At 38.4% G+C, this 20,427-nt stretch overlaps 1 protein-coding gene across 2 annotated transcripts; it reads left to right on the top strand.

Annotated features, from left to right (window-relative positions):
• Nucleotides 1-758: 758 nt before the first annotated feature.
• MRPS30 (mitochondrial ribosomal protein S30) lies at nt 759-8,529 on the top strand. Of its 2 annotated transcripts, XR_015732073.1 has the most exons (6): nt 759-1,418; nt 2,547-2,692; nt 5,211-5,316; nt 6,152-6,328; nt 7,273-7,851; nt 7,984-8,529. XR_015732073.1 is itself a non-coding variant. In XM_034440839.3 (5 exons), the coding sequence occupies exons 1-5, from the start codon at nt 854-856 to the stop codon at nt 7,539-7,541; spliced, it is 1,263 nt and encodes a 420-aa protein (XP_034296730.2). In that variant the 5' UTR covers nt 812-853; the 3' UTR covers nt 7,542-8,529. The 2 variants fall into 2 exon arrangements, 1 of the variants encoding a protein (XP_034296730.2); XM_034440839.3 differs by having other exon boundaries at nt 812-1,418; nt 7,273-8,529.
• The last annotated feature ends 11,898 nt before the right edge of the window (nt 8,530-20,427 follow it).

The raw sequence follows: 20,427 nt of genomic DNA on the forward strand, positions 1-20,427 counted from the left end.
CATCGAGCCTAGCCCTGCTTTTGTCTTTTCTTTTTTCCACTTTGAACACATCAAAATTGTGATTCCTGACTTGAGCTAGCACAAATGATTACGGCTTCATTTCATTGCAGGAAATACCTCTCCATTTGGGTATTGTGAGCTGTGGCACGAATGCCCCATTCCCGCCAGTCTCCTGTCACTTCTTGTTTTACTAATTGTTTTTTCAGTACCTGGTACCTAACTGGTAGGTCAGCCAATGTAGCTATAAAAAGAAATAACGATCATCAGCATCACTGATGTTGCACTCCTACGCTATTAGCCTCTTGCGTTCTGTCCTCGCGTTGCAATTCATCACTGAATGTCTATGGAGATTCTCAGGCATCCAGGTCATGGTTGTCCCAAAGGTGCTTTTTCAAGAGGCAGCTGGGCTTTCTGGATTTTCTTTGAAGATGTTTCTTGGATGAGAAGCGAAATGTCTTCCAAGAAAGAAAAACCAAGGAAGTCCAGTTGCCAACTCCCCAAAAATAAGGAGGCATGGATCACACCAGTAATCTCCCTGTAGCTCTATGAAGAAAGATGCGACATAAAAATATTAAAATAATTAAAAAGCCCTTTGGGCTTCCTTAGATATGAGCGCCCCATCCCTCGACTCTTCCGTTCTCTCCCCGCGTTGCAATTCAAAAGAGGACGCGGCAAGGCTGTCAGGTGATAGCGCGCATGCGCAGCAACACGCCACCAGAGTCTTCTTTCCTACAGAGGGCGGCCACCGAGAGAGAAGTGGGTCACGTGAGCTCCAGTGGCCAATCGTGATTCCCCCCCCCGGCGGTGGCGGAAGCGGGTTTTTCCCCGTTTCCGGTTTTGCGCCGGCGGCAAGATGGCGGTTTTCAGAAGTTGGCGATGGCTGCCAGGGGCTCGATGGGGGCAGTTCATTCACAGCGAGGCCTCCGCGGCGCCTTCTGACGACCCCGCCGCTTCTCTTTATCCGCCCGTGGTGGCTTCCCTTACCGCCAAGAGTAAAATAGCCAAACTCCGGCGCCGGGAGGAATACTATAAAAGTATTCACAACGCGCCTACGGTGGAGGAGAAATTGGCGATCTACGGGAAACGGCTGCGCCGCAAGTACGTGGTCTACCCGCAGACGTGGGCCTTAAATGCAGACCGCTGGTACCAACATTTCACGAAGACCGTCTTTGTGCCAGGGCTGCCCGCTTCGGTGTCAGTCAGCCAAGAAGACCAGAAAGACGGTTTGGATTTGGCTGAGCTCCGCTCCCTTGTATGCGAAGTGCTCCTTCAGGAGTATTATTACCAGCGCAAGAAGCGCCCCAAACTCTTCCGCAGCAGCGACCAGGGACCAGCGCCTTTCATCACCCAACTGGTGCCAAAGCTTGCAGCCCACCTGGCTTGTCTCAACCCAGCGCTGGGTTCCTCTTCCGTCGTAGGTGTGTGTGTCTCTTTCTCTCTCTTCGTCCTTGTTTAAAGAACAGTGAAAAATGTGTCTATAAGAACCGCGGGCATCTTTCATTCTGAGCGAATGGGCTGAAGCGTTTACTGTTCATGGTAGTGATTGATGACAATCCACCACAGGATATAAAATATAGACTATATAAGACCACATGTTAGTCTGCCTCAAGACCTGGTGGAAACACAGACTTATTCAAGCATCTTATATTCTTTTGATGCTTGCCATCCATCTTTCCATTGTTGTTCTGATTACCATGATCATTTAGTAACTTTTTTCAAGGAAATCATTCAGAATAGAATAGAATAGAATAGAATAGAATAGAATAGAATAGAATAGAATAGAATAGAATAGAATAGAATAGAATAGAATAGAATAGAATAGAATAGAATAGAATAGAATAGAATAGAATATTAGTATAATATTAGTGTATAGTTAGTAATAGTATAGTATAGTAATAGTATAGTATAGTAATAGAATGGTGCCACCTGGGGTAACTGCCCTCTCTGATTCCTTCGCACACATCTGCCACTTTGCACCAGGACTGCTCCAGACAAATGAAATCCTATCTAGCCTATTCCATTAATAACATTCCTTTATAATTCTGAAAATAATAATGATGAGGCCTGTATAATAGCTGCCATACATTTCTTTTAAAAACAAAACAGAAATATTATGTAATGCAAACTTTCCCAAAATCAACCAGCTAATTCTGCTGCACAGTAAGAGTCACTTGAAGTCTTTAGAACAATAAAACACCTGTAAATGGGGGAAAAAAGACCATATGTTAGAAAGTAGACGGAAAGATGTAAGGAAAAGAAAATGCAAATCATATTTCTGCGTCAGTGCTACAATTTACACTGATCAGATCCGCATTGGCAGTTCCTGTTTTGTTCTGTTTTGTTCAAATAGAGGTCTGAATTGTATGCATGCATATGAAATATGGTATTTTAATCTAAAGATCCCAATAGGCCATTTGTCTAATGTGTGGTCCAAAATATTGATCCCTTTATTACACAATTGGCATTCAAATAATATATGCACTACGTCATCTGTCTCTTTATTATCTATGGCAATATCCTGATTAGACACAGTCTTACTATTTCAGACTTTCAGCCAGATGTACATTTCTACTGGTTGCGTGGGGAGACAGTGGTTCCCCGAGGACACCGGCGAGGCAGGATTGACCCGTTCAGATTTCAGATTGATGATAAGCCACGCTGTCAGATTCGTTTAAGAAAACAACTTTCAGAGGTACAAATATTTTTGTTTAAGCAGCAGTTATTAGTTAAATTGTTGATATTGGTGATTGCAGAAGATTTATCTCTTTGCTTTCCTCTGCTCCACTACAGCTGATCAATTTTGCCATTTAACAGAGTTTTGCAAAAAGTATTTGAGTAAAATTAGGAAGCAGTAAAAATACAGTAGAATTTCCATAAACTGCTGATAGCTGAAATCTCCTGAATAAAACTGAAGTGGAGACAGATGTTTAGAATATATAAGAATAGAAATCCTGGCCCTGTAATTACTCATCAATTACTATGTAAGTGTGGAAAGAAGGAAGTAAAGTGAGTGGTCCCATCTTAAGGCTGGTAATAACACTGCCAGTTTTCTTAGGCTGAGTTTGAGCACCACCTTCCCAGCCTTAAATTGGCAGAAAGCCTTATTACAATAAAACTTGCTGCCATTACTAATCCTTGTCCTTCTGTTACCTCTCATAACATTTTAATCACATGACTTCTAGTCAAAACCTAACAGATGTTAAATGTTTTAGTCTTTGAATGGTGCCAGAATAAGGGAAAATGCTTTTTTTTTAACACCAGAGTACTTAAGGGCATCTTAAGACTGGTTTATTTATGGGCTGTAGAAGAAATGTAAATCATATTGCAATCAAAAATAGTTTGTCAAGGGATATTTTATGTCCAGGTAGATGCAAATATTTCCTATCTTTTTCTGAACCATTTATTTTTATTGTTTGATTTAAACTTCCATTATGCGTCATTTCCACATCCGCAAAATAAATGACATAAATGATACTATAGTATGTGAACATATTAACACTCAACATTTCTTTAAAGATGCAATCACACTTATAAGTAAAAATACATAGTCAGCATAGTGAAACTTACAGAGGCATGTAGTGAGTAGTTTTCCTTGTAGGGGAGGATTTTGGACCCAAAAGTGCCTTCTTTAAAAAAATTTCCAGAAATACTTATTGTACTCATGATACTCATTGTTGTCATTTATTCCAGGTTTAGTATATAGTGCATAATGCAGCCACATTATATGAAGGCATATTGCTCTTTATGATAACTTCAGAGTTCATCTTTACTCTTAGGTCTCTTTGCTATTTTGAATTTTAGTTTATAGTGGGATCTCAAATTCTAGATCATTTGTTATGACAACTTCTCGTCCTTCCTCCCATACAAAGTGTCTAATAGGAAGACAACAGCTTCCCTGTCTTGGCCAAGCACCATACGCGATCCCTTAGGTTGAGCAGAAAGTGTCGCTTTGTGCTTCGGGGCAGGGAACAGGCTAAGGGCAGCTGCACTTCTAGTCCCACAGAGGTACTGTCACAGCTTGAATAAGGGCCAAACAGATGACCAGTGCAGAAAAAAGTGGGGATGGATATAGGCATTCCTGATTCCTTGCTATCTTTTACATTCCAACCTAAGGTCTAATGGGAAAAAGGGTGGATGAGGCCAGCGTTGTTCAGGTCTTTCCCATTTTGTAGCTTTTAGAGTTCATGAGAATGGCAATTTCAAAAGGTGGGGTGGGGAAGAGATGGGAAGCAGCAGTGATGTTGGTGTCTCTCAGCAAACCTCAGCAGTCTTGATCAGGAGAGGGTAGAATGCCATTGTAATCCAAATGGCAGAAACAAAGTTGAATTAGGTATTTCGTAATTCATTGTGGGTAAAGTTAAGGTCATATATCACAGAAAGGAGAACCTGAGCCATGAGGGGCAGAGAACATTATACATGTTTTTTATGGGCTCACTTTCTTCTGTTGACCTGGTGCACGCATCATGATTTTTTTTTCTTTCTCATTAGTTTTTCTCCAGTGGCTACCCTGCTGATATGCTGGGAACTCCTGGAATTTCAGCCAAGATGATAACATTGGGAATTATAAATTTTTAATTCCAGTATATCTTAAGAGTACTACATGGCTACAAGTATTGTTGTTGTTAGTTGCGAAGTCATGTCTGACCCATCACGACCCCATGGACAACATTCCTCCAGGCCTTCCTGTCCTCTACCATCTTCTGGAGTCCATTTAAGCTCACGCTTACTGCTTCAGTGATTCCATCCAGCCACCTCATTCTCTGCAGTCCCATTCTTCTTTTGCCCTCAATCTTTCCCAGGTTCTTCTCCAGTGAGTCCTTCCTTCTCATTAGGTGGCCAAAGTATTTGAGTTTCATCTTCAGGATCTGGCCTTCTAAAGATCAGTCAGGGTTGATCTCTAGGACTGACGAGTTTGATCGCCTTGCAGTCCAAGGGACTCGCAGGAGTCTTCTCCAGCACCATAGTTCAAAGGCCTTAATTCTTTGCCACTCAGCCGTTCTTATGGTTCAACAAGTATCATAATTCTATGTAATTAGTAAAGGGAATTCTGTCTCTTTCTACCTTTCTGCAGTCCAACAGATATTAATACTTAATGTTAAAATGGCAAATAAGAGATGACAGAATGCATTATTTAAATGCTTTCTTTATGGTGAAAGAAAAAAAAATTGTAAATCATTTTCTTTTACTAAACTGATTTTCTTTCTTTTAAGTTTGAGCCTCTTGATTACCTGGGCCCTGGAGATATTCCTGTTATCCAGCATTTACCTGATAAACTTCCATTGTTCAAACGACAATATGAGAACAAAATATTTATAGGTAAGACTATTGTGTTATTGTATCTTTCTTTTTTTGTAATCAAATTTTTTATTACTTTATAAAAATATAAAATACAAAGAAAAATGAAAATAATGGCAAAGTAGTTGAGAAAAAGGGGGAAGATTAAACGGGAAAAGGAAAAAACTGCATTGATTTAGAACTTCTTTTGGCACAGTAGAATAAGGCATTGACTTTGCTGTCAGAAGGACGCAAAAGATGATACATGACCCCAGGACATTGCAACCATCACAAATAAATGAGTAAAATGAGTCAGTTGCCAACCATCTGAATTTTGATCACATGACTGTGAGAATGCTGCAATGGTTATATGTGTGAAAACGGTCATAAGTCACTTTTTTTCAGTGCCGTTGTAACTTTGATCACTAAACAAACTGTTTGTTGTATGTCGAGTTGTACCTCTACAGCATCAACTTTTTATTTTTGCATGATACTATATACTAGCCATTTCTATAAGAACAAATCTATTTAATCAGAAAAACGAACGATCAAAGTTTCCTTTTTTTCCCACACAAGCACAAAGTCCAGAAGCAGTTTCCAAATAGAAACAAAGTTGGTTCTGTACTTTTCTTTAGTTAAATCAGCCAATTTAGCCATCTCTGCTAATGGATGACAGAGCAAAGGTGTAGTTGTATCTTTCTATATATCTTTTTGATTTAACATTTATGAGCTTGTTAATATGGTTTTTGGAAGATAAATTTAAGTACATGTATATGAAATTGAAGTATATACCAAAATGTGGAACTGCTATCAACTGTGTCTATGATTTTCTGACCTTGAATAGAAAATTATCTAAAATAATCTCTTTTGGGTTTAGGTTCTCAAATATCAGATCCATGCTGCTATGGGCACACCCAATTTCATTTGCTTCCTGACAGGGTGAAAAGAGAAAGACTGATAAAATTGAATCTCACTGATCAGATTGATGTTCCATATCGAGCCAATGCAATTGCAAGTCTCTTTGCGTGGACTGGAGCACAAGCAATGTATCAAGGTAATTAAAAAGTTTTTAAAAATTATCAAATGTCAGAGCAGTTGAAGTCTGATACATCCTGGTTTGAGCTTGAGATTTTTCCCACTCCCATCCCAAAATCTCATGTTCTAGTTTTATTGGAAGTTAGCTGATTGTCTTCTGACTATATTGAAAATGCTTCAAGCTTGTTACATTCTTCTTATACCAGAATGTTCAAAGCAGAATTGGGACACTCCCACTAAGGTGAGAACAATCAGTTTCAAACTCAAAATAGTTGTTTTTTAATGGAATCATTTTGTCCATCCTTGTCAGTAATTAAACATAAACATACCTGTACTCTTTTATTGATTTATGCCATCTATTGAAGGCAATTCAAATCCTTACAGTTATCCCAGAAAATGCTAAATTCATTTACAAATTGAACATTTAGAAAATTATGTCACTATACACTTTAATCTGTGCATTTGGACATCTGTAAAAGAATTCCTGAGCATGGTCCTATGTGTTGGAGAAATAAATTATGCTGATCTGTAACGCATAATGGGTTTTTTGTGAAATCAGGAATATATCTTGAATGTGTAATTCTATCAATTCGGAAACTGGTTTCTATTTTTGAGGGAGTTTCTCTTTGAAGCAACAATACTTTGTACTGTGTGATCACCTTGCACTGCAGAATGGCTTATTTTGATCACTGCAAATTCAGAAAACTCTATCATAGGATCTGCCTGCATCTTGTTAAATACATTTTTTATTGGCACCTGCAGGTGGCAGCAGCTGTGTGATCCAAAGGGAAGGTGCAGCTACTTTGAGAAATTGTACATGTATTCCTCAGTCATGTCCCTGTTAGCTTAAAACACTTTTAGCCATCCAATCCAATATGTCAGAGATCCTAATTTGCAATGCTTTTGAAAATTCATTTTACGTTGGTAGAGAAATATTTATGTTAAATGACTTTTCTTTCTCAGGATTCTGGAGTGAGGACGATGTGACTCGACCCTTTGTATCCCAGGCTGTGATTTTTGAAGGAAGATACTTCGCTTTTTTTTGTTACCAGCTAAACACCTTGGCTTTAACTGTTGAGGCTGACCAAAATAATTCAAGAAGGAACATTTGTTGGGGCACTGAAAGTAAGCCCTTGTACGAATCAATAGAAAATAATGATGTGAAAGGTTTTAACGATGAAGTCCTAACACAGCTTGTTAAATTTCTGTTAAACAAACCAAAGGAATTATGATAATCTGATTATTCTGAAAATACTGAAATAAAAGTGTGTGTTTTAACATGTTGAAAGTGGAACTGTTGAGTTATAGTCTTATATAAAATTACTGGGATATACAAGAGTTGTACAGGAGTGTTGCTGATGCTGTATAAATGAAATTTTAAGGTAAATATCTTCTTTGTGTGGTAAATTATTTTAGATTATTTTCTTTTCTACAGGAAGACACAAATTCACAATTGTTAAACATCCAATAAAGCTTAATATTCCAATAATGTATTATTATTATGTTCATTGCACAGTCAGCCGGATATTTATACTGGATTAGGTCCTTTTAGAATCCTTCCCAAGGTTCTGGCATAGGTATTATGTATGGGTAATCTACAGTTATATTCACAGCCAAAGGGCCAGTGGAAACTTAATAATTCTATAATTATTAAGGTAGCATCTTAAAATATAGGTAGTTCCAAGCAGGGTGGGTTTTTTTTTTTGTAAAATTAGGGTGCTCAGTCCAGATACATTCTATATTTCCAGATATTGAAGAAGTCCTTTAGGTACACCAAGAGCTCCAATCATTGTAGGTCATAACAATGGATTTCTTTTTTCATAAGCATTCAATTTTGATTTTAGCAACCTCAATGTATCAGATGTTCTTCTTTTCAATAAGTTATGTCAGGCATGTTATAAACAAGATGCATAGCATCCCATAAGATCTGAATCTGCTTATTTTCTAAAACCTCTACTTGATGATCCCAGTATTTTTTAGCACATTCAAATCCAAACCTCTGGCAAAGTTTCCAATGAATAATTCTGGCAACTCCATCATGATGCTGCTTGTAGTCAGTTTCTGACACTTCACTGCAGCTACTGATCAAATGGTCAGTGGTTTCATCCTTTTCACTACAAAAGCCACATTTAGTGTTTGTTACATGTTAAATTTTTGCCTTCAAGCAAATAGTTGGCAAAGCTTCCTGAGCCACTAAAATAAAGCCTTCTGTTTTTTTAATCCTGTGTTTGTGGGTTTTTTTACTAGCTTTTCCTTCTATATCCTTCAAATATCGACTGTGTATTGGCTTGTTCTTTCAATTAACAAATCAGTTTTCATTAGTTTCTTTTCTATATTCAGCCTTTACCCTTGTTGCTTTCAAGAACTTTATTTGATCGACTTCAGGATTCTTAAGTTTCCTTAATACAGTCATTCAGAGGACTCCTACCCCCTTTAGCTTGACAAATGCAGGCAATCAATATTACTTTTTGGTTTCAAAGCATGCTGCATTACCATTAGTTTTCTTATCTCCCTATCCAAGTTCTCAAGTTCCATCTGATCCCGTCAACCATACCTACTGTCTATTGAATAACAGGGACTGATAAAGTATTACTTGTTTTAATGATACTTCCACCATTTAGCTTTGATTTGAAAATTTTACAAACTCTGTTGATATACTCCCTCCCTTTGGAACAGCCCTGCAGAGATTTGATTGTCCCCCCTCCCCTTTCCCACTATTACACTTTTTCACAAGGCCCTGAAGACCTGGTTTTGCCAATGGACCTGGGAAACCCAGAGTCAGATTGGAGCCCACCAAGTGGCTGGTTTGATTGATTGTTGTCACTAGGAGGGGTGGAGGTGGTTATTGTTTTTTATTGTTTGTATATTGGGTTTTTATTTTTGCAAGCCATCCAGAGTCACTGAAAGTGAGTGGGCAGCCATACACGTTCTCTTAAATAAATAAATATTTGTCAGAACTATTCCTTTTTTTTTTTTTTACTTAATTCTGAAATAAATTGAAAGCTGCTCAACTCAGCTCAGAATTGAAGAAGCTTCTTGGATGAGACGTGTAACATATTCGAAGAAAAACCAGAAAGTCTAGATCTTGTGACCTAGGCCCAAGTAGTTAGTACCAGACACAATCAATCCTAAACAAACATTTTATGAGAACAGCTGAGAATTATTTCATTCTCAGCTTAGTCCAAATTAATTCCAAAACAATTTCTTCATAAACAGTCCTTCGGTCTTATCACTAACCTTTGTCTTCTTTGGCACCCTGCCAAAGGCTTTTCTTGGCAAAACCCCACAAAATTCAGAAGCAAGAGACACTGACAAGAAACAAAATGTAGCAACATTGCTTTCCTACAAAGTTCCCAAGAGCTGTTGCTGCTCTTTTAAGCCTTCCAGGAGGGGCCAATCATCTCCTGGCCTTACTCCCGAGTCATCCTTTTTGCTTTAGCTGCTCTTGCCTTCTGGCAGCTCTTAGCATGTGTGTATTAGGAATAGGCTCCCCCTGTTCCTCTGCCTCTCTGCTATCCGCCTCTGGAGGCTCCAGAGTCCGTGCATCGTTCCCAGATGGCCCTGGCCCCATCTCTGCCTCCGACACAGAGTCCTCATCCAGGCCTTCCCCTGACTCCAGGACTGGCCCATTGTCCTCCCCAGCCTCCTCACTGTCCAACTCTGCTGCCAGCTCCGCAGGCTGCTGGTGGACCACAACAGATCCTTCTTGAAAAAGCACCTTTGGGACAACCATGACATGGAGACTGAGAATCTCCGTAGACAATGTGAATCTTGTTCATCTGGGTGACAGATCTGGCATGAAACTTGCATTATGTATTCCCATCAAATTGAATGCATTTAGTCTGACTTTTCAGATAAGACCTGTCTGATATGGTAGCACCAGTTCAGCAGAGCTTTTAGCATTACTAGAACATGCAGGTCCCTAGACTACAATCAGGTACTGTTCCTTGGAGTGGGATAAGTATTATTATTATTAAGGTTCACTGCACAGTCAGCCAGAGGCGGGATTTGATGTTTTTATCCAAAGGTATTTATTTGATCTAACCTTCCTTGCCCTTTTCTCCACCATTTCTGCCATTATTATGAGTTCTTTAATTTCTGCTGCTTTTTTAATCCATCTCCAAGTTTTATTTTATTTTTATTTTTATTTTATTTTTTGCTTTAATTTATATGCTGCCCTTCTTTGGAGACTCAGGGCGGCTTACAATGCGTTAAGCAATAGCCTTCATACTTTTGTATATTTATACAAAGTCAGCTTATTGCCCCCACAATCTGGGTCCTCATTTCACCTACCTTTGAAAGGATGGAAGGCTGAGTCAACCTTGAGCCTGGTGAGATTTGAACTTGCAGTAATTGCAAGCAGCAGATGTTAATAACAGTGCTTTAGTCCATTGTACTACAGGTTCTTCCAGTGCTTATTCTTGGTATATCATTTAGGGTTGTCCCATAGCTGGACACAGAACTGCATTGTTTCTTCTTTGGCATGGTTTCATTACAGTCTCTCCATTGATGGATTGGTGGAAACATTTCTGATTTGATTGAAATTAGAGATTCTGCTTACAATGTGCAGTTTGAGCTTTGTATCTGCTAATCTTGACTGTAGATGTTAATTACTGTTTTATTAGTTCCAGTGCTTCCCTCATCTCTCTTGTTTCTAGGTAATATTTCTTGATCAGATATTCTTGGGTCTTCTTGTCCTTAGCTTCTTTTCTTTCATTTTTTTCTATCTTGCTTTTATCTGATCTTGGCATACCAATCTTATTTTCCAATCTGATCCTCCATTTTGGTGGTGCACAGTGGCTCTATTCTTCTTCCTTGATTCTGTATCCAAGGTATTCAGTTGTAACTGCAGTCATGCTGTACATGATTTGGTTTGCTCTCTTGCAGTGAGCTGGTGCTTATATTTGATACTACACCATTAGCATCTTTTAATACAGTACTTGTGTAGCTGTTTCTTAGTCCATTGATGTACAGACATGGTAAATGTGGGTAGCCCAGGAGGAAATCTTAATTAGAATCATTCAAGTTAATGTGGGAAGACTTTTTCAAAACTGAGAAGTTAAAGCAGTAAATGTTGGAAGAAAGGGCTGGCTGACAAACCCACAATCCATGTAGATAGTCTGAAAAAGAATTATTAGAGACGGGGCAACAACATTCCCACTGAATTTTTGAAACTGTGTGTGTGGCAGAAGAGGGAGAATGAATAAGGAAAGTAAGATTGTGTGAAAATATGCCACCAACTCCCAAGTTATGCACTACACAGTATTATCATTACCGTGTTTTCCCCAAAATAAGACCCTGTCTTATATTGTTTTGAACCCTGAAATAAGTGCTTGGCCTTATTGCCATGCGCTCAAAAGCCTGATTGGGCTTATGTATCAGGGGATGTCTTATTTTGGGGGAAAACAGGGTATTGTTTATCGTTAAGAATTAACTCTTGTTGTGAATTGTAGTGTGTGTGTGTGTGTGTGTGTGTGTGTGTGTGTGTGTTTCCCCAAGGAGAAAGGAAGTTGCTTTTGTAAGTATTTGAAAAGGAATCTTTAGAAAATCCATATGTTTCAAAATTAAAACTTCTGAAACATTCAGGGTCCTGGGATTTCCTGCCTCTGCTTTATTCCAGTCATTGAGCGATGGAACGAGCACCGATACTTTTCTGCCTTCCTGTCATGGAAATGGAAAATACTGGCACAGCAAGAATGCACCTGCAAGCCTCTCATATATCAGGCATTTATAATAAATAAACAATATGAAAATGTTCTCATGTGGTAACCTCATTGTCCCCAGAGGTGGTTTGACTAAGCAATATTTCCTTGTTCTGATTTTTATGGAAAACTTGTTATTTTTAAAAGTGGCATCCAGGTTAAACCTTCTAGTACTTTCTGTTAATTTTAATATTTTAAACTGAAATTCTGGTGTGAGCCGCAAACAGCTCTTCAATTCTTCCTTTCAGCATCCCATCCTTTTTGCTAGGCCTCCATTTGCTATGCCATGTTTTGTCCAGATAGATTGGATTAAAAGATTGGGAATAGAAGCAAGAATAGAATAGAGAATAGAAAACACTGTAGGTGTCAAGAAAAAAAAATCCTTGCCAGATATAAATCCCTTCCTCCCCAATTCAGTACTGATGAGACTGCTAAGCCTGTAAATAGGATATGAAGATGTGATTTTGGTTTTAATATCTGATAATTAGAAATAAATTAACATAGAAGGATATTGTTTGTTTAGTATGGCATTACATACTAAAGACTACCTTTTCATTTAAATGGGAGATGAGACTATGTAATAATCATTTGATGAAATTCTGGGTTGCCCACATAACACATAAATTGCGTTATGTGATCATAACATCATACATCATAACATCCTGATTTGCGAGTCCATTAAGCAAATTGCCTGGAAAAGAGAACACACATTTTTAATAAATTTACATACACATTTTTATTGATTCACCCATACATTGTATAAATCATCATATAAGCTTTATTTATATTTACATTTTTTTAAGCTCATGGTAAAGAATTAAGAGGGACGAGGTGGCTCAAGAGGGACACGGTGGCTCAGTTTGTCGATCGAAAGGTCGGCAGTTCTGCAGTTCGAATCCCTAGTGCCGTGTAACGGGGTGAGCTCCCGTTACTTGTCCCAGCTTCGGCCAACCTAGCAGTTCGAAAGCACTTAAAAAATGCAAGTAGAAAAATAGGGACCACCTTTGGTGGAAAGGTAACATTGTTCCGTGCACCTTTGGCATTTAGTCATGCTGGCCACATGACCACAAAGACGTCTTCAGACAGTGCTGGCTCTTCAGCTTTGAAACAGAGCCCCCTAGAGTCAGGAATGACTAGCACATATGTGCAAGGGGAGCCTTTATCTTTACCTAAAGAATTAAGAAGATTGATAACAGAAAATTAATATACTGAAAATAAAAAATGTGTTAAAAACAAGAAAGAACTTTCAATTCCCTTTCTTTCAATTTTCAAGCTTGGCAACTTTATGAACTCCCAGAATTCCCCAGCTGGCTGCTGGTTGGATTATTCTGGGAGTTGAAGTTCATACCTTAAAGTTGCCAAGCTTGAGCTAATCTATTGTAAAGTAATTAAATTTGTATTCTGAACTTTGCTTAGATTCAGAGCTACCTAGTTTTAATATACCGTATTTTCTGGCGTATAAGACGGCTGGGCGTATTTTATTATTTATTTATTTATTATTTCTATTTCTATACCGCCCTTCTCCCGAAGGACTCAGGGCGGTGTACAGCCTATTTAAAAACACAGAAACAAAACAACAATTAAAATTTAAAATCATTAAATAATTAGGCTCCAATTAAAATCCCAGAAATTTAAAATACCCCAATTTAAAACGTTATGTTAATAGCCCGGCCTGGCGGAACAACAGGGTCTTCAGAGCGCAGCGAAACACCCGGAGGTCGGAGATCTTACGTATTTCCGGGGGTAGTTCATTCCACAGGGCTGGGGCTCCCACAGAGAAGGCCCTCCCCCTGGGTGTCGCCAGCCGACATAACTTGGCCGATGGCACCCTGAGGAGACCCTCTCTGTGGGAGCGGACTGGTCGGTGGGAGGCTATTGGTGGCAGAAGTCGGTCTCAAAGGTACCCGGGTCCTATGCCATGGAGCGCATAGAGTGCATGGAGCGTATAAGACGACCCCCGAATTTTCCTGTTAAAATATAGGGTTTGGGCTATACTCGACGTATAAGACTACCCCTCTTCCAATGCACACCAAATAAAAATTAAAAAACATCAACTAGCTCACCCACAATGTAAAAGCAGCTGTGCTAGACCCAAAATGGCCCCTGCAACAAGCAGGAACCTCACACAGCCACAAAAAGCCCCCCAAAAAACAACTTTCACACTTTACACACACACACAACACAACACAACTGGCTCACCCACAATGTAAAAGCAGCTGTGCTAGATCCAAAATGGCCCCTGCAACAAGCAGGAACCTCACACAGCCACAAAAAGCCCCAAAACCCAACTTTCACACTTTACACACACAAAATTCCACATACAGCTTTGTGAGATTTTATGTGTTTGTGTAGTTAGAGTGAAACACTACAAAAACACACTAAATCTCAGAAAGCTGCACAAATATTATTTTATTTTATTTTTATTTTTATATGAAAGCTAAATTTAAAACTTTCTAAACTTTAAATGGCTAGGTCTAAAAAAGAACAACTAAAAAATACCCCAATTAACTATTTTTTTTTAAAGCTCCAAAGGGGAAAAAACCTTACCCAATAGAACAGGGGTCTCCAACCTTTGCAACTTTAAGACTTGTAGACTTCAACTCCCAGAATTCCTCAGCCAGCTTTGCTTTGCAGGCATTTGCTTGATTGCAGGCAGGGAGTTGCTTGCTGATGGAATGGATTCAGGCAAGCGAAGCAAGGCAAGCATTGCGACTAGCAGCTAAGGTAAGCAACGTGGAGGGGGAAAACTTTTTTCCTTTTACATGGCTCTGGCGATCCAAGCTGAGTTGCCTGATTAGCAGGCAACTCAGCTGGGATGGTCAGAGCTTGGCTCATCAGAGCCTTTCGGGCTGGTCTGCCTGGTTACAGGAGAACGACCCCCGGTGTATAAGACGACCCCCGACTTTTGAGAAGATTTTCATGTGTTAAAAAGTCGTCTTATACGCCGGAAAATACGATATTAATATTTTTATACTTTCAGATACAAGTAATGTTCCTTTTTTCTGTTCTGCATTTAATTTTTTTAACTGCTATGTGTGCGCATGCTAACCCTCTTCCCTCCCCACAAAAAGGGGAGAGAATATCTGTAGCTCAAGGTTGAACTGTTGAGTCTTTGGTGCTCTCTAAGATTGATTGTTTGTCTGCAGATGTGTCATTAGTAACATCTATTTATAACATTATTGATACTACTCAATAATAGCACTATTATTAATATTACATCTTCCACTTTATTTTATAAAAAGAATGGTCTATATCTAATTTACAGGAGGGCAGAAGAAGGACAGATAAAGGGGAAAAAAGTCGTTTTCATTTCAATATGCAGACTTTTTGGCCACAATTGGCCTACTTTAATTTTTTTATACTTCTTCCCCCTGACAAAGGAACATAGTTCTAAGGAATTGAAAGCTTGTTCATTTTTTAACATGATATTATATTGAGCCTTCTGATGGTATTGGCCAGTTTAGATGTTTAAACTGTAAATCAACATGTCTTTTTTCTTCATCTGGAATGGTTTGCATTTCCTTTTTCATTGCACAGTAAATCATTTAGGGACCTTTTAAAAATGAATCTCCTGGCTTACTTTACTGTCTGCTGACAGACTTTTCATCTCTTTCGCATAAATACCAGTTTTCTGTTTTTGCTGTTCCCTGCTTTATATTCATCATCAGGTTTTAATGCATTTTATTCATGGATTTTCCTGTTTGTTTTTATTTGTTCCATTTTACCTCACCTTGATAATTGGTTAGAACTACAACTCATTAACTTCGAAAGAAATTAAATGTTGGCACTATCTTTCTCTCTCTCCATAGCATTATAATGTTAATTTGCAACAAAAGGTATGCAAAGTCAACTTTGAGGAAATTGACTTTAACATAATAATTTCCTCACAATGAAACAAATATATCTGGTTTTTATTTTTTCATTAGAAATGGGTGGGGAATGACAAGGATTAATTTAAATCCTCTGATTTAAACTTTGATTCTATACTATGGACATAGCAGAGTGTCCTTATGGAAGAATTAATTTTATTTTTCCTCCCTTATTTGAATTTACAGGTTTTGCTAGTATTTTTAACTGCATGCAATCAACAGCCGAAGTAGTATCAGTAAATATAATGGTAGTCTAGGTCAAAATATTCATGAGCCACATTTTCTTACCCCATAATTAGGCTAAGGGACGCGATATGAATGGCATTTTATTGTCCTTGAGTGAAACTGTAGGCACTGCAATTTCAGAAAGCAGTTCAATTATTTAGTCTTGAGCTGCTTTCAAGCTGCCTTTTGAAACAGAGGTTCTCAAATGCTCACCAAGGGATATGCAATCCTTTGAGGCCAGAGGGCCCCATTTAATTTTGAGAGCAGGTATCCGCCTTCCCTGGTAAACTAGATATGAAACACGACCAGATGAGCTAATTGTACTTTATTGTAAGGCTATGTTAACAGAATCTTGCAAGTCTGAAAATACAAATCTCCTGTCGTCTCTTTTACAGCCTGATAAGTTAAGCAGCTTCCTTTTTGAGTTTCTTTCTCTGCCCCTTATGCACCTGCCAACTCTGCACTTTCTTATTTGATTGTTCCCTAGTCAGCATCTCTTTTCCTCCATTTCCAAAAATCATTCCCACACACTACTACATCAGGCCACCGGTACATTAAAAATTACACTGCTCAAAAAAATAAAGGGAACACAGGCAGAAGACATCCGAGATCTGAATGAATGATATAGCCTTATTAAATACTTCATTCATTACATACAGTAGTTTTGTGTTCCCTTTAGTTGTTTGAGCAGTGTATAAACTACTATATGTAAAGAACAAAGTATTTAATAAGGCTATTTCATTCATTCAGATCTGGGATGTCTTCTGCTTGTGTTCCCTTTATTTTTTTGAGCAGTATATATCCATAGGTCCATAAGTAGAAAAATTGACTATTCCCACTTCCCCAGGTCTGTCTTCAAATTTGAGAAGGTCTTCTACTACTTAGTGTCAGGGTTCCAAGTAATACACCCATAGCAAGCAAAACTCCAAGGTAGGTAGATTCCTCAAAGAATAGTTTTATTGGATATATATTGGCTCAGTTCTGTGAAAACCAACCCTGAAGGTTCCTGTGGTTTCCACCTAATTAAAAGTAAAAGTTTTCCCCCTTTCCCAAACAATCAGTCACATGGTCCAATCATGGTGCCATCCGGTTGCCTGGTAATTTCACTCCTCCTCACTCTCTGGCTACCTGTGGGAATGTCCTTGGTTCCCAGGAGAAATTATTTTATTTTGGCTACAAAACCCCAACTATCTCTATTCCCCTCTCCCTATCCCTCAGCTCCAGTGTGGCAACACTGAAGCTTCAAAGTGGCTTTGGACAAGTCAGCTTCAGGGTTGACATTTAGTTTACCTGTTAGACCCAAACTGGTTGCATGCACTTGATTCTAGTTCCTTTTACAACCAACCAATGGCTACCAGATTCTTGAGTTTTTACCACCATAAACTAATATGCTTCTCCTTTTACAATGGCCTCAGTAGGTGTCAGGGTTTCAGAGGTAATGTTTGTTGAGGCACACCAGTGATGTTATTTGTATCACTCTAGAAGTCTCTTTCAGCATTTAAAGTTAGCTATTTGAAGAGATGGTCCGAAAAGTGATATAAAGCAAAGCAGTACAGAATCTTTACTTTTTATATTTAAAGATTTTGGGCATCTACTATTACCAACAAAGGATCGGAGTGTAAGTAGTTACTACTTGTTTTTGCTAAGTAAGTATGTGGGGTCCTATTTGGGCCCAGATTTTTGGCTTTCAAGATGCCAACTTCCCACACACACACATATATATTTATACATATTTATATGCACGTGTGCATGCACACGCACACAAATATGTAAAACAATTTGCTTTTCATAGTGTACCATTTCTAATAATCAAACTTACAAATCACAAGTTCATATTTTTCAGCAAAAGTATGTAAGCCCATTTTATCATATTCTTGTTCACTTGTTCTTCCATTTCAAATATGAATAAAATACATTTTAGCAATTACATATTCATCTTTTGTACATAGTTCAATTTCAAATTCTGTCTTGTACTGTTCAATTCCAAATGTCCTCTTATCTACTTTAAATCTTTCTATTAATGTGTGTGAAAACCGCTGAAAACTAAATCTTTCTGCAGGCAGTTACTCTTTTGGTTTCATCTTATATTCTCCATGCTTTTTTTCCAGCAACTCTTGATAGGTTAACAATTTCTCTTTACTTGTTTCTTGTGTGCAGACCCATATAGGCATTTTGGGGCACAGTCTGGGTTTATATTTCATATTCTCAATATAGCACTTCTAATATAGTGATTTTTAAAAGGGTACATTAGCTTTACCTTTACTGCACCATAGAAAGTCATGCCATCTGCAGGTTGTGTTCTTCTAAAATTTTCTTATTTCTCAGCAGTGCCCACTCTTTCATCCAAACCAAATAGCAGGCTGCAAGATGCTACTTTAAATCAGGCAATTCTAGTCCTCATTCCTGTGCATCTCGGTCTAGTGATGCACAGGAATGCATCACTAGTGGTTAAGACAACAGACTAGAAACCAGGAGGCTGTGAGTTCTAGTCCCACCTTAGGCATGAATGCTAGCTGGATGACAGTGGACCAGTCATTCTTGCTCAGCCCCACTCACCTTACAAGGTTAGTGTTATTGGAAAAATAGGAGGAGAAAGGAGTATTACCATGTTTCCCCAAAAATAAGACCCTGTCTTGTATTTTTTTTGAAGCGCTTGGCCTTATTTTCGGGGAGGTCTTATTATTTTGGGGTGTGTGGAGCAACATGGGGCTCCTCTTGCCGTTTTACCTGATTTCCAGCTCTGCATTTAAATATTTTTGGGGAAGGCTTATTTTGGGGGAAACAGGGTAGATATGTTTGCAACCTTATTTATAAAAATAATAAAGGTGAGATAAATAAAACAATAATATATTGGAAAACGTTGCATTTAATTCTTGCATTTTCTCTGTCATATAAACCTAGATATATTCTTCTGCCATTCCTTGTATGGTACATCAATTGTCAAAATAGGTATTGTCTGAAACCAAAACATTATCCCCAGGTCATACATTCATTTTTATCATAAAAAATCTCCCCAATGAAAACAATTATAATTTATCCTATCTTGATATGTCCTCCATATTTCATTCCATGCCTTAACATAATTGTTCTGAAGCAACATACCATTCATATTAATCATAATAATATGCAAGTATTTCTGTTTCCATCTTTATTTAATATTCCCTTTCCATTAATATAGAACATTTCCTTGCTTGGACATAGGCCATTTTCTAGAGTGCAGAACCTGAACTTGGGAATGTCATTGTGATTTAATGTGGAATGCTTCAAACATCAAATTTACCATTTTGATGCTTAACCGTGGAAATGGAAAAACCCCTCCTTCCCAATAATTTTCAGAGTATATGGCCCTGTGGGAATTTGCAAAGTGTAAGGTTCACTACAACGAATAGATTGTTTTGCCATGTACGTACATGGAAATAGCAAGATCCATTTCTGCAATGAATTGATTACCTTCAAATGCATTTGCTGAATAAGCCATCACTGGTTGTGTTCAAAGATCATTCTAAACTATTTTCAAAAATAATATTAAGTGTTACCACAAGGCAGAATCCCAATCACTATCTCATTGTTTTCCACTGTATATGGAACAAGTGGAATTTGGAAAGCAGAAAATGGGCCTAAAATTTGACCTGCTGAAGCTTAAACAATGTGGACAAATACACATGCTTATTCCAAGGTGAGTCCCAAGCAGTGGTGGGATTCAGTCAGTTTGCACGTATTCGGGAGAACCAGTTGTTAACTTTCTAAGCAGTTCGGAGAACCAGTTGTTGGAAGAAATCTTATTTTTTTTCCCACTTTACAGGGCTAATCCTGTAAGGAAGGCAGGAAGGAAACATTCTGGTGTTGTTTCTAGCCTAACCTTTATTGATCTGCTTACAGAAACTGCCTCTCTGGTTAACCCTTATTACATTGTAACAGCTAAGGCGAAGTGCCCATCGATGTGAGTGACGTTGAGTTGGCCACACCCACACTGTCACATGACCACAGAGCCATGTCTACTCAGCTGGTCATTAGGGCAGAGAACCGGTTGTTAAATTATTTGAATCCCACCACTGGTCCCAAGGTATATGGACACTGTCTCAAGGCACTTAAACATCTTTGTGTTTGTTTATTCATTGTCTTGTGTAAGACCACAGTCTTGCTGGAAACCATCAAAGCCTCCCTTCTACTTTACTTGTCCTTGGAATATACCATGGACAATGTATTCTTGCATTATTAAACAGTAGATTCAGTTCCTGAACACAGGTCTCTTTAACCTCCTGAAACATTACCAAGCATATTGAGTTACAGGCTGAGCAACTGAAGTAAGTATTATATACTGC

This window comes from Pantherophis guttatus, chromosome 2 (genome assembly GCF_059756535.1).
Source record: "Pantherophis guttatus breed Tessera chromosome 2, ASM5975653v1, whole genome shotgun sequence".
Classification (NCBI taxonomy): domain Eukaryota; kingdom Metazoa; phylum Chordata; class Lepidosauria; order Squamata; family Colubridae; genus Pantherophis; species Pantherophis guttatus.

Coding starts and splice junctions, on each gene's coding strand:
- MRPS30 (XM_034440839.3), top strand. CDS start 854: ATGGCGGTTTTCAGAAGTTGGCGATGGCTGCCAGGGGCTCGATGGGGG. Junction 1,419..2,546: donor GGGTTCCTCTTCCGTCGTAG/GTGTGTGTGTCT, acceptor TTACTATTTCAG/ACTTTCAGCCAGATGTACAT. Junction 6,329..7,272: donor AGCACAAGCAATGTATCAAG/GTAATTAAAAAG, acceptor TTTCTTTCTCAG/GATTCTGGAGTGAGGACGAT.